This window comes from Labrus mixtus, chromosome 2, assembly GCF_963584025.1.
Source record: "Labrus mixtus chromosome 2, fLabMix1.1, whole genome shotgun sequence".
NCBI classification, from domain to species: domain Eukaryota; kingdom Metazoa; phylum Chordata; class Actinopteri; order Labriformes; family Labridae; genus Labrus; species Labrus mixtus.
The window spans coordinates 2,383,776-2,397,460 of record NC_083613.1 but is presented as its reverse complement, the minus strand read 5'-3'; the positions used below and the strand labels follow the sequence as shown (position 1 = coordinate 2,397,460).

General features: G+C 38.1%; 1 protein-coding gene across 1 annotated transcript; it reads right to left on the bottom strand.

The window, feature by feature from the left end:
* Window positions 1-4,282: 4,282 nt before the first annotated feature.
* On the bottom strand, window positions 4,283-11,122 carry LOC132980697 (prostaglandin D2 receptor 2). Its single transcript, XM_061046975.1, has 2 exons — window positions 10,974-11,122; window positions 4,283-7,131 (listed from the first exon to the last, which is right to left on the bottom strand). The coding sequence occupies exon 2, from the start codon at window positions 7,125-7,127 to the stop codon at window positions 5,745-5,747; it is 1,383 nt and encodes a 460-aa protein (XP_060902958.1). The 5' UTR covers window positions 7,128-7,131; window positions 10,974-11,122; the 3' UTR covers window positions 4,283-5,744.
* Between the last annotated feature and the right edge of the window lie 2,563 nt (window positions 11,123-13,685).

Sequence of the window (13,685 nt, the reverse complement as noted above, 5' to 3'; positions counted from 1 at the left end):
TGTTTGCTTGTAAACGCCATATTTGGAATATACTAAAACCGGGATAAGGCTCATAACCGGGATACTCAAGTCAATGTCAATGCACTCCTTTTTTTGGGAACCACAGAGGTTATTCACAGGACTCATACAATGGGTCCAAATATTGTGATTCTAAATTGAACATGCCTGTTACATAACATGTCACATGTGTCTCGTCAATGCATGTAATGTTCATTAATTAATTCATTGATATCAATCAGTTGTTCAGTTTAGATGAATTGTTGCTCACATACATACAGGCCTGTGACTGTAAGATTTTGTTCATACCATAAAAATACATTTTCATTTGATCTATTTTTGTTGTACTTGATTAGAACACGATAGAATGATATGCAATAGAAAATAAAACAATAGAATATAATTAAATTAAATTAAATTAAATAGAAAGCAATAGAAAAGAAAAGACATCTTTGTTGTCCACACAATTTCCTCAAAGTCAATTACCACTCGTTAGTTACTGCAGCACATCAGTGTTTGGCCACATAATTATACTGCAGTAAAACAAAGACAAAACTGAAAGGTCAACCTGAAGGTCAAACTACAATATGCTTGAAAGTCACTGCTCTCTCATCTTATCAACCACTAAATTGGTTGTTAAATAGAATTATTTGCTTACACTTGGCAACCTTCTTTCTTTTCCTTTCTAAGAAACTAAAGTGAAACTGGACTGTGTAATGAAGCATTATTTGTTGCCATAGAATTACCAGGTTCTTACCAAGTTATGTCCATGTCATTGGGACACCTTGTCTGTTCTGCAAAGTTACAAAGTAAAACATTCTAATTTACTCAGTAAGTAAGGTGTAACTGGACTGTGAAAGAAAGCATGGTTTACTAGGCTCTTACCAAATCATTACTTTTCCATATTACTAAGTAAAGCACTTCAACATATCCACGAGGAAAGTACCAGTTTAAGAAACTATGAAATGCTGCATGACTGTAACACTGACCTCAGGTCCAGTCTTTGTACAGACAGGAAATTTAGAAAATGTCTTCACCCCTCAGATATCTCATATCTAAATTAAGATTACCATAAAGAAGGTCCACTCACCTTCTGGAACTGTCCTGATTTCTATAGTCTGACAGCAAGGAGCCACCAGGGATTGACATTTCATCTCAAACTTGAAGCTACAACCAGTGCTGTCCCCACCCTGGAGCCAAGACGTAAGTGCAATACAACATCCTTAACAAGATGTTCATTTGTTATTCTCTCTTATTCTATTCTTCACCAGAATCAGTTGATCTTAAGTGACCACTTTTTTACATTTTTAAAAGAAGGGTTATTTTCTGCTATACATTTTTTTTAACCCCAATTCAAAGATGTGTAAAGAGATAAATGGAAGGTACAACATAATGGTGGTAGGTTCATTTTAAATACCTTTACAACAATAGGATGATTGCTGTTAAAGATTCATGGGATTTATTTAAAGATACTAAGTAAAACCTGCAGCTACTGCATTTCCAGTCTGTAACTTCTTTTGTCCTTTTTAAAAAAAATAAAAGTTCTAATTACTCCTTTTCTTCTGTGCGGACCAGAGCATGATGTTCTAACTAATGGGCATTGAGTGTGCTTTCATTTTTTAAGCCAGCATCTGTCAGCTATGAACAGTGTAGCATTAAACCTTTAAAGCAATCCCAGCCCTCCCTCCACTTGTTCATTCTTTCCCCTATCTCTTATCACTAGTGCTTTATATAATCTCCCCAGCTCCATCTGACACAGCCAATGTTCTCACTGTTCTCTTGCGGGTTCATTATCTTAATCCTTATCTGTGTGTTTGATCTTGTAAGCAGCACAATAACTCTAATCTATACATCTGCAAGGTTCCATTCACTTGAATTACACCAAGAAGTGTTTAGAATATTCATTTGTAAACATAACTTATACTCTGAATATTCACAATATAAGTAATATTTGGTTTAGTTTGTCTGTTCTTTTACTCCTATAACTTCTCTCACCATTCACTTTTACCCCTTTACTTACCTGAAATAATGTCTCACTCTCTAAAGAATCATGACCAACTTCTGAGTGCTTCTTTTGAACTTAATTCATCAATTGAGTTTCTTTATCAGAACACAGTTTTGAAGTTCCTTGACTTGTTGTGTCATTGTAAGAATCTAAAGAGACAATGCAAATATAGTCACTATTGCTGTACAGCAGTGAGTGGGAGAGAGGCATTTTGAGATGAAAGTGGTAAAAAAAATAGGAGATATATGAAGGATGAACATGAGAAATTCATCATTTAGCATAATTACCCTGAGCACCAGTGTTGTAGTACTCTAAATCCATCTTTGTCTCAAGACCGGTCTCGAGGCCACTTTATAAAGGTCTCGGTATTGTCTTAGAATCGACTGTATTTTTACTCTGTCTTGTCGCAGTCTCAGACTTAAATGAAAACCGGTCAAGACCACCACTGAAAGGCTATTTTTCCAAGTCATTACTATGATAGAAGGAAAACGCCCCTCTTGAAAAGAACGAATAACTTCAATTCATTTGTAGTTGGATTTTTATCTCCCAGTTAAGGCCACAACCTTTCTGGTGTTACTGTCTAAGTGAGGTACTCACCTGCTGCACACAAGTTAATGTTTTTTTTCGGTGATATTTATGGTCTTGGTCTTGTCTCGGTCTCTGAGCACTCTGGTCTCGGGTGTGTCTTGGTCTCTGTTATTGTGGTCTTGACTAAAAAACTACTGACTAAAATGATCTTTCAATCTTGGGGTAATAAAAGTTTCTTACTCATACAGCACTTTGAGAGCGATAGGCTTAAGACCTTTGGCATCAGAATGATTAAACATCATGATCATGTTGAGCTATCCAGAGTGATCATAGAGTCTGAGACTTTTGAGACTACTAGGGTAACAGCCATCCATTCAAGGCACATTACCACTGCTATACATTTTTTGAAGAGAGAAATGTTGAAATTTGGTGCAACATGTAACTGTTTTACAATGATTGATTTGTCTATATGTGTCAAACTGATGGTTCATGATGCTTTTTTCCATGGCTAAAAGTTTTTACACAAAAAAAAACTTTAAATAATTTGTTTATGAGATTAAGTTATAATACTTTATCCACAATGACATCAAAATGTAGTCATTTTTTAATAAAAGGTATCTTTATGTATTCAGTACTGTTTACAGTAAACTTATCTAATGAGCTTAGAAAACACGAGAAAAAACTCCAGGGCAATTATTCTAAAATTATTTAAATGCCTTTTTTTCACGACGTGCTTGTAGATAGAAACAAGATCATGCAGTGAAAAGAAAAACATTTTGATTGTTGAATGCCTTGTTGAGTTTTTTCTTGTCTTTTGACTACATGTGTCCCATTACAAAGAGCATCTTAAAATACCAGGAAGCATTTTTTGAACAGTATCGTTGTAGGCTTAATTTAGGTTAAATTAAAAGTAGCCTATGTCTGAATTGTTTAGGAAAGCCTGAAGGTGCAAATGGTGTCATTTCATTTTATTATTTTTGAATAAAGTGAACTGTGATTCAACAATGATTGAACATTTCTGCTCAGATGGGACTATATTTTGGTTAAAGTTTCAAAGATGTAGCATGCCAAACTGATTTCTGGTGAATTAAAATGCAAAGTTTTTAAAAATGTAATTCAAAGGAAGGTAGGGAAGTCATCATTGTATTTTTAGAGGGCTAGTTGGATATAACTAAAAGATAGGGAAACGAAAATACATACATAAATATATATTATGCCTCTGAAAAAAATGCACAGACATGTACTATGTCCTATAAAAATAATTTCATAGCATTTACATATTCTTGTTTTGTAATGTTCATATTGCACATTGCTGGATGTCAAACATTTCACTAAAGTTTGAACTTTGGAGCTTGACTCTTTCTTTTTACACATTCCTCCTCTCCCATTTATTTGTAATCTTGACTTTACTGTAATTGTTTAATGGAATAAAAGCAGCCAAAACAAAAAGAGAGAATATGAATGTAGAGGAAGTGAAAATGAGACAAGTCCCAAAGGGAGGGAGAGAGATGGATAATCTCCTGTAACTGGATGGCTGAGAGGTAGGAGCTTTATATGTCAGTCTGACCTGTGTGCTTTAATCCTGCTTTGCCTTTATATTCTGAATCTTCACTCTGCAATATTATCTTCAAATTACAACAACCTCCATTGTAATCCCACCCTGCTGTGGCCTATATTACACTTCAGCCTGTGTATGTCAGTCTGATTGAGAGTGATGGAACAAGATTATTCTGATGACATCAGTGAGACAGTCAAAATGTATATGAAACACAATCTCAGGAACGTGGTTTTACATCAGTTCAGAGTTGAAGTGCTCTTGGATTACAGGACCTGCACAGTCCTGTTGTATCACATCATGTCTGTTGTTTATTTAATCAGTGTTATAGGGCTCTCTGGTGGCAAAACATAGACACTGCATGACCCCAAATCTAAAAACCAAGCATGAATACCATAGTGCAGCAGATAAGTCATTACGGTTTACTATCTTTTAGTCATGCCATAACTGCTAGGTTTTATCAATCAACCTTCTGTGCTCCTTGATAAATCAGAGGCCATTCATTTATTTTATTTTCATATATTGTACTTGGAAACGATGAGAAATTAAAAGGACAAGGAAATCAAAGGACTTTAAGTGACAGAAAATGAACTTAAAACAAGCCAACCATAGGATGACTACGTCTTCATACTAAAACATTTCAATTCAATATGAAAGCAATACAGACAGAAAAAAACTCATAATAATAATAATTATTCAAATGTATGGCAGTAAGTGAATCCAGCATTGTGTTTTACATTTTTGACAAAATTCAAACATACAAAATACAGGATCTGGGATAGAGTCAAGCAATGAAGAAAAAACACTAGAAGTGTACAGCCTTAAGATAACTGCTGATATGAGCTCATATAGTTTAAAGGGGCACTATGATTTGGTCGTGAAATTTGAATGTTGGAGAAGTGAAACAATTCTATGCTATATTTTCTGAACTAAATAAACTTTATTCAAAGAAATAATGTGTCCCTGGAAGACTGTTTGGACTTAAAAAGCTACCAGGTGAGTTATGGTTATACTGTTGCGGGCCCCCCACCATAAGTTATAAACTTTAAACACTTATAAACATAAATACACAAAATCCATCCCACGTTAATGACAACGCCATTTTGTTTAGGATATATTTGTTCATAAATCACAGTTTATATCAGCAACAAAATTGAAAATGGCCATACATTGGATTTCCTGCTTTGAACCACAGGCTTTTAACAAATCTCCCAGTAAACCATCCAATTCTAGTTGAAATACTTCAGTTGACCAAAATGGTGGGTGGACCAACCTTCATACCCTGTGCTGTTAGCATGGCAGAACATCGTGTCAATATATGCTTCTATTTCCCTTTCCACATGCTTTTAGTGGCATTACTCTTGAAGTCATAGATCATAGGGTGCATTGGCTTAGCTCCACATGTACATTTGAAGATATCTCACATGCTAAAGGAACATCAGCTTTATGCTTAAGCAACACAAAGGCAAAAATCCAAGAGTCTGAGCTTTCTTGAAAGAAAACAATCAATGGTGAGTAGGGTTAGAGTTCTCTTTGGCGTTCTTGCCACTACGCCTTCATTTAAAATTCCCCTTATTTTTACATGAACTTTTCAAGCTTTTGGTATTTTCACTACTTTCTTTAAGAATGGCATTGTTTTCTCTTAGTTAAGTGAGAGTCCTAATCCTGTTCCACCTCGCTGTACGATCCTTGTCTGGTACGCTCCATGCATATCTCCCTGAGGCCAATAGAGGGCGAAGGTGGTGGGTAGGAGGGTTGAAAGTCAGAAGGACAGGGTGAACATGAACCCTTTGGCATTCCAAGATTCACATCTCGACTGCTCTTCCGTCTGATATGAGCTCTTAAATTTCTCCCTGGCACCATCAGTAAGCCTCCTCCTTCTTCCACCAGACCGTCAAACACTGCACCCAGACTCTGTCGTATTCGCACACAAAAGTTGGGGCAGCTGAAGGCGTACAGAATGGGGTTCAACACTGGATTCAGGAAAGCAAAGGTTGTGGCCAAGGGAAGCCCGACCTCCACCAGGTACAGATTCTTGTGCCAATACTGGGCTGTGACTTCAATCATGCAGAAGATGTGATAGGGAGCCCAGCACAGTGCAAACGCTGCTATTACAAATGTCACCATCTTGGTGAAGCTCTGCGACAACTGGCTGGGATTAGTAGAAGGGGACAAGGCAGTCGGTGTCAGAGCTAAAGATGGACCAGAGGATGGAGGCTTGAGAAAGATATTGGTTTTCATGGTTGTAGGAGTGTTTGGTGATCCAGATGCCCCGTTGTTGTTTGAAACAATCATTGCGTCAGTGAGCCTGCTGGCACTCTGCTTCCTCCTCCTTCTCCTTTTCCTCAGACTGACACCAATTTGGATGTAGCTCCCAGCAATCACCACCAGAGGGAACAGGAAGGCAACCAGCAACTTGGAGATAGCGGTTGCTGCCTGTCTCACTTTGCAGTCTCTCTCCAGAGTTACTCCAGGGGATGAATACAAGGCAAAATTGTGATAGCACAGTTTTCTCCCATCCTGTTTCTCAGTCACAGAGCGGAACAGGAGGTATGGAAATGTATTAACTGCCGCCCACAACCAGCCCAATGCACACACCTTCCACGCTCCGGCCACTGACCGATGATTCTGGCTCCACACCGGCTTGGCCACTATAAGGCAGCGATCGAGTGAAATGGCTGCTAACAGGAATGCTGACACAAACATGTTTAAGAAGAAGATGGAAGTCTGTGCTTTGCAAAGTGGGCCACCAAGCTCCCAGCTATGTGAGGAGCTAAGGTAGAAGGTGAAGAGTGGCAGGGTCAGAGTTGCCAAGAAGTCAGACATGGCCAGGTTAAGCACCCAAACAGAAGCCACAGTACGGCGCCGAAGACGGAAGCCCACCACCCAGAGGATTAGGGCATTCTCCAAAATCCCCAGGCAGGAAACAAGGCCGTGAATGCAAACCACCACAATATTAGCCTTTGTGTTATTGTTGAGGCTGTGTTCCTTCATGGCCTGTAGCAGAGGGCAGAACAGCTGCTCTCCCGTCACATTCGACATCGTGCTGTGAAAAAATAAAAATAAGGTCAGTGATTGTAGCAACTGGTTCGTGGACTAAATAGCCTCATGTTTGGTATTTAGCCATGACCATTTTGTGTCACCCAGAACTGATTAAACCAACAGTTAAGCATTGTAGTGCTTTATGCTTGTTGACTGTCTGCCTTCAGAAGACTTTTCCCCTTACACATATACAATGCCCCATAAGCACGCCATGATTTATCGTCACTGTTACTCTAAATAATAAACATAATGTTTTAAATAATTGAGAACATAAATTAATTCGGAACATTTTTACTTAGTTGGTGAATTAACTGTGAGGTTGTGTATTTTTTTTCATAGTTTTCATAGTTAAGAGGCCACAATAAAAATGCACAAATTTTTGCACTGGAACTACGGTGGCTGGGAGGTGCAAAACAAAATTACGAAGTGTGAAACACTTTGGCAAAATGTGAGACGATTTTACATTTTGAAAGACATTATTTCTTTTTATAAAACCAAATTACAAAACCAAAACACTTTTACCAAGGTGAAAACAAATGTACATTTTTATAAAACTAATTTACAAGATGTGAAACACTTTTAAAAGTGTTGAGACAAATTCACAAATGGCAGAACACTTTTATCAGTCCCCAAACAAATGTACAAATAACAGAATCTTGACGGAAAGGATTTTTTTCACATAATGTACTTGTAAACATTTGAAGAAAATGTCAGGCCCCTGAAATCCTCCTGAGTTGGTAGTTCACATGCATCTCACAGCGGGAGTCTATCCATCAGGAATCATGACATGATGTAAAAAGAGATTTTTGCCTTTATATCAGTGAGTTTGACAAATATCATAATATCAACAAAAGAGCAGAAAACAGAATGATGCAGTTTAAGTGTGTTCACCGAGATCACAACTCCCACTATGCAGTCTATGATTGTGCACCAGACGCAGGATAGAAACGTCATCACCCCCTGCCACCCGCTCACTGTGAAAAAACGTATCCCTACTTCATGCAGAAAATGTACTTGTGGGCTGGCAGGGAAATCTGATTGAGAGATTCAGCTGCTTGCATTTATTCATGCAGCTAACAGGGCGGCAGCAGCTCTGTCTTTAGGGACTCAGCAGTGCTCACTGTGACATCTCTCACTTAGTGCATGTTCAACAGAGTGTAAAAGTGCATTTCCCCTTTCGGGATTAATAAAATGTATCTTCTTCGTTTTCAGGAGTTTTGTGCATGTGTAAAGCACCAAAGGAGTCTACATTCAGTTGTTGTGCAGTCTGAGGTGTTGCACATACATTCTTATTCATGTTTAAAAGCTTCAGATGTTGTATTCATCTTTGTACTCTCTGCAGTAGCTGATATTTTGTACTCATGTTTGTAGTTGTCTGGTGGAAAAGGTTTCCGAGTAGAGAGATGATGATGATGATGCAGATGATGATGGTGATAAGGTTGATTTTATGACCAACAGACTTGTCCTTGCTTGTAGATGGCAGATACTGTAAATGGCTCTCTTTCCTCATATACAGTGACTAAAGGAAATGAGAACTAATTGTCTGGCTTGTCATCTTTGAGCATCATAATATAACCTTATAAATCTTAATTGACTTGATAATGATAAGAATTAAATCAACATGCCTGACATGATTACTGGTGATAAATCCTCCTGAACTGCACATTTTATGGGCAGTAAAATGTCTGTGTTTGTTTTTCTTTTATTTGTTATGACATTCTAGTCGTATGGTAACGTTTTTGAAAATAAATTCTGAATTAACAAAACCAATACAGACATGGTGGCAGCCAGGACATTTGATGTATAATATATTCACCTTCAGCTCTGCAGGTCTTTAAGTTATAAAATGACACATTAATGTGATGACAAGCGGTGCATACAGTTGAGTGGAAAACGCTCCAAATAACTGCTGGTTTACACTTCATTCATATTATATCATGTGTTTTAAGTCTATGGTTTCTTCTGCATTCTGCATTTTGTAGAAAAACAAAATGAGAAAACAATTCTCCACATTGTCCCTGACTCCTACGTGTCAAGGCCTGTTCATGTGGTCTAACCACATACCAACTCTTTGGCAACTATACGTGTTCAGTGAAGCAATACAGTCTGGGAATGTTTGAGAAGCTCAGAAGATGAGCGCGTGTAGTGTTTAGGAGCAGTGTTATCAATCTATCAATCTCTCTCTTTGAGATTATCCTTTTGTTCTATTTCCTCCAAATGAACCTGCCAGATCCCAACAAATCTGCAAACAAATGATTTACAAATACAACTTTCACAGCATATACTCTTATCCTTTTTGACATTTTGGGCTTCATCTTTATTTCAATAAAGATAAAGCCCACAATAGAGAGGGGCGGCTGAGTCGTCGTCTCTCAACAGGAAGGTGGAGGGTTCGATCGAGGTCCCATGTGTCCTTGAGCAAGAGACTAAACCCAGAATAGCTCCCGCTGCTTCGTCGGAGGCGTATGAATGTGTATGAATGGGATTAGTTACTTCTGATGGCCTCACTACCTCTACCATCAGTGTGTGAATGTGTAGGTGTGACCTGCAGTGTAAAAGTGCTTTGAGTAGTCTGAAGACTAGAAAAGTGCTCTACAAGCTCAAGTCCATTTACCATTTACGATATAGTAGGTAATTAGGAGAGAGAGCGGGGAATGCCACATGTCTGATTTGAACCTGGGTCGCCAGCTTCGGGGACTGCAGCCTCAGTTCGTTGGCTGTAACCTTCAGCGGCCCCACAGCATATTTTTTCCTTGTGTCAATTAGACCCTTACCATAAAGCCTAACCCAAGTCAGCTTGTTACCAAGGAAAAGATCGAAAGGACTGATAAATGAACTGGCTTTATGTGATATAAAATGTGGTTGGTTCTTGGCATTCACTTATCAGGACATTTGTAAGATCCAATCTTCAAATGTTACCAGCATCTGTTACAGACAGCATGGGGAAATACTTACTCACATAACCTCATCCCACCTCATCAGATTAGGCAAACACAGCACCTTGTCTGCACATGAATACAGACATGAGCAAAGTTATCTATGACATAAGTGTGATGTGCGTATATGGGCACAAATCTGATGGGATTGTTGCTTCATTAGAGTTTTTGCAGATCATGTCCTTTTGTGAGAGCTGCCTTAAAGTAATTCACTGAGAAACATAAAAAATGGCAAAATTTGATGAACGCAGTTGTGTGATACGGCTAAGTGCGATGGTTCATGTGCTGGTATGTGTTATCTTTGAAACTGCAGCTGACTTCTATTAAGCACAGCTAGCTTACATTAAGTCTGCCCTGACTGACATGAAGGAAGTGGATGGAGTATTAGAAACCTCATTTCACATGAAGCAACAATAAGAATAAAAATAACAAAACCACCATAATCAGAGTTGAATGATCAAGCACATACAAAAATATTTAAGTATGAGCTTCCAGAAGGTATCATTTATTGTTGGGCTATGTTAACTATTTGACTGTTTACAATACCAGGCACGTGTACCTGGTAGTAATCAGCCAACTGAGCGTGTGAATATGAAACGATATATACAAGATATTGTACTAGGATCCTGTAATAGAATATAATCACAGGTGTCTGCTGTGCAGGTATTTGACTAAACCTAGAGGAAGTATTAGGGCTGTATTGAAAAAGAAACTGTGCAGCAAAAACAGCAACACATATTGAAGTATTAGAACTGTAAAAGACATGTTATCGTATAGGAAAGTAGAATAAGAACATCTGAAAATTGTTTTTACAAAGGCAAGAAGTAGATGATCGAGAGTGGTCATTGCACACAATCATTATATTGTTTAAGCAGAAGTTAATTCATTCAGAGTCATTTTTAACACTCACCAAGATGTTAGGTCACATCTGTAAAGAATAAAGAAAGTCCCAACCTTTCCTCTGAAAAACCTCTCCTGTCTTTCTCTCCGTCTTTCTGTAAAAGCTTGTCATCCCTCCAGTTCTGTCACTTTCGGCAGCTCTCCTGACACGGAGACGCCCACTGTAAAACACACACACACACACATGCACACGCGCACGCGCACACGCACACGCACACGCACACGCACACACACACACACACACACACACACACACACACACACACACACACACACAAAACCTTGCCTGTCTTTCTTGCTGATAAATGTTCTGATGAGAGTGTGTGGACATTGATTCAACTTTGACAGCAATCTCATTCTTAGTCAATGATTTATCACATATAGAGAGTGAACTATTCAGAGGAGAGCTGCTTCTGGACAAGAGGAGAAACAGAAAGTATGCTAACAGAGACTGAGAGATAATGTCAGTCAAATGTTGTTTCCTGCTACACGACTGATCATCTGCTGGACTTGCAAGAACTAGTTTCACTGACGTTTCATTCTCTGCCGTCATTTCCATGACGACACATGACAGATGCAAAGCACATATTTACATGTTGACACATATTTACATATTTACTGTGTAGTAAATACAACTGCAATGTACAACAATCTACTTTTAATTCAATAAATGGTAAATGGACTACTCAAAGCTCTTCAAACAACTTTGAAGAAAAAACTCTTAAGCAGCTCAGAGTATGAGAACAAAATGAAAGTGCTTCGTGGTTTACGAACGTCTCTGTCACCATCTGGTGGTCAACACCAGTTAAAACAAGACACTTTCATACTGCTGATATAGAGGAGGTGGGAAATCTGTCTATCATTTGTTACAGTTTTTTCCAATTGCTAACACACTAAAATGACATGCATAGCACAATTATTTAAACTGACACACAGAGAGCAAAACCTCTTCTCAAGTCTCCAAAAGTCTAAACACATTTTCTGCTTTACACACATTTTGCAATTCAAAATGGCATTTTTTAAATGCACTGAACACGGTTCTCTGCATAAGACACAACAATCTAACATAAAGTCACATGTTTGCCATCTCAAAACACTGCCATTCAAAATGACACTACATGAGCTAATCGGCCAATATATGTGCCACCTGGCCAAACACCTCAATGGTTAATTGTTATCACTTCAATCAGGAAGTAAGCACTATGAAAAGACCACAAGTGAGCACCTTTTTTTTTTACAACAACACTGGAAGACTTTGCAGAGAGAGGAAGAGGGAGGGTGAGAATGAGAGGAAGAGGAAGAGGGAGGGTGAGAATGAGAGGGGGAGGAAGAGGTAGAGCTGGTAGAGGAGTTCATGGCCAAAGAAGAAAACAACTTTCAAATGAAATCAGAGCAACACCCAACCCCAAGTTGCTCCCACTGCTTCAGTGGTGGTGTATGAATGGGATTAGTTACTTCTGATGGATGATACTACATAGCGATCACTACCATCAGTGTGTGAATGGGTGGGTGTGACCTGCAGTGTAAAAGCACTTTGAGTAGTCGGAAGACTAGAAAAGCGCTATATAAGCTCAAGACCATTTACCATTTACATCCATAAAAATGTAACAGAAATCATTATTTATTGCATAGGAGTTTAGTTTGATGTCTAGGGTCTGATGTAACCCGTTTTAAGAGCCGCGAACCGAACGTCCACTTCCTTCCGGTTCGTTGTTGATAGCGTCCATAACTATCACCATAGCAACAGTAGAAAACGTAATGTCCCAACGTTTTTCTATCGAGACCTGAAAGAATCTTCGTAGAAACGAACAAACTAAAGATCATAAACATAAACTGAACGAAGATTATGAAGATACAATGTACATTTGTCACCAGAAAGGTTATCAAAACGACACTTAAGCCTCAAACTATCTTAAAATATTGCATTTTCCACTGAAAATAGAAGGGATGTCCGCCATGTTTTTTTTTTTCGCCAGGGGAAAACTGGGCAGTCACGTGACCTGAGGTATGCCTATACAAAAGAATAGACAAAAGGAAACGTAGACATGTCACAATTTTAGAGCCCTTATTGTGAAACTACTACGCTTTGAGCTGTGGACCAACGTAGGTATTACACATTTTGACATGAGACTGGGTTGGACAAGTGCCACCGGTAACAGGTTAAGCTATGGTTTTATGCAGTTATAAACAACAATTAAAGTAGTGTACTGCTATAGGCTACATTATGAAATAATACAATGTGATGTTCAAAACGTCATATACCAATAAATGGTTAAACTAATCTTTCTGATCTTTCTGTAAACAGGCAAACACAATTCAGAGATAATGTCAAACACCAGAACAGTTAAGAAGATAATCCCTGGCAAGCTAATAGTTAGTCCTGTATATCCTGGATACAGGTCAGGGTTGTAGCGTAATTAAGTTATTAAGATGTTATTTATTTATTTAACCTCGGATTTAAGAAGGGGCACCACTTCCTGTTAAAGGAAGAAAATAACTTCAATGGTATAAGTTAATTAATTAATCAGTCAGTTTCATATCTAAGTTCTGGAAAAGTTAAACAAGAAAACACACAGACAAAGTCCTGAATTTTATGTGTAAAATTTAATATAAAAAGGGGTAAACAATGAGGTATAGATGAAACAGATAAAGAATAGGATTATTATGATCAGGATAATGCAATTATAATGTATGGTGACATTATATATTTAGTAACGAGATA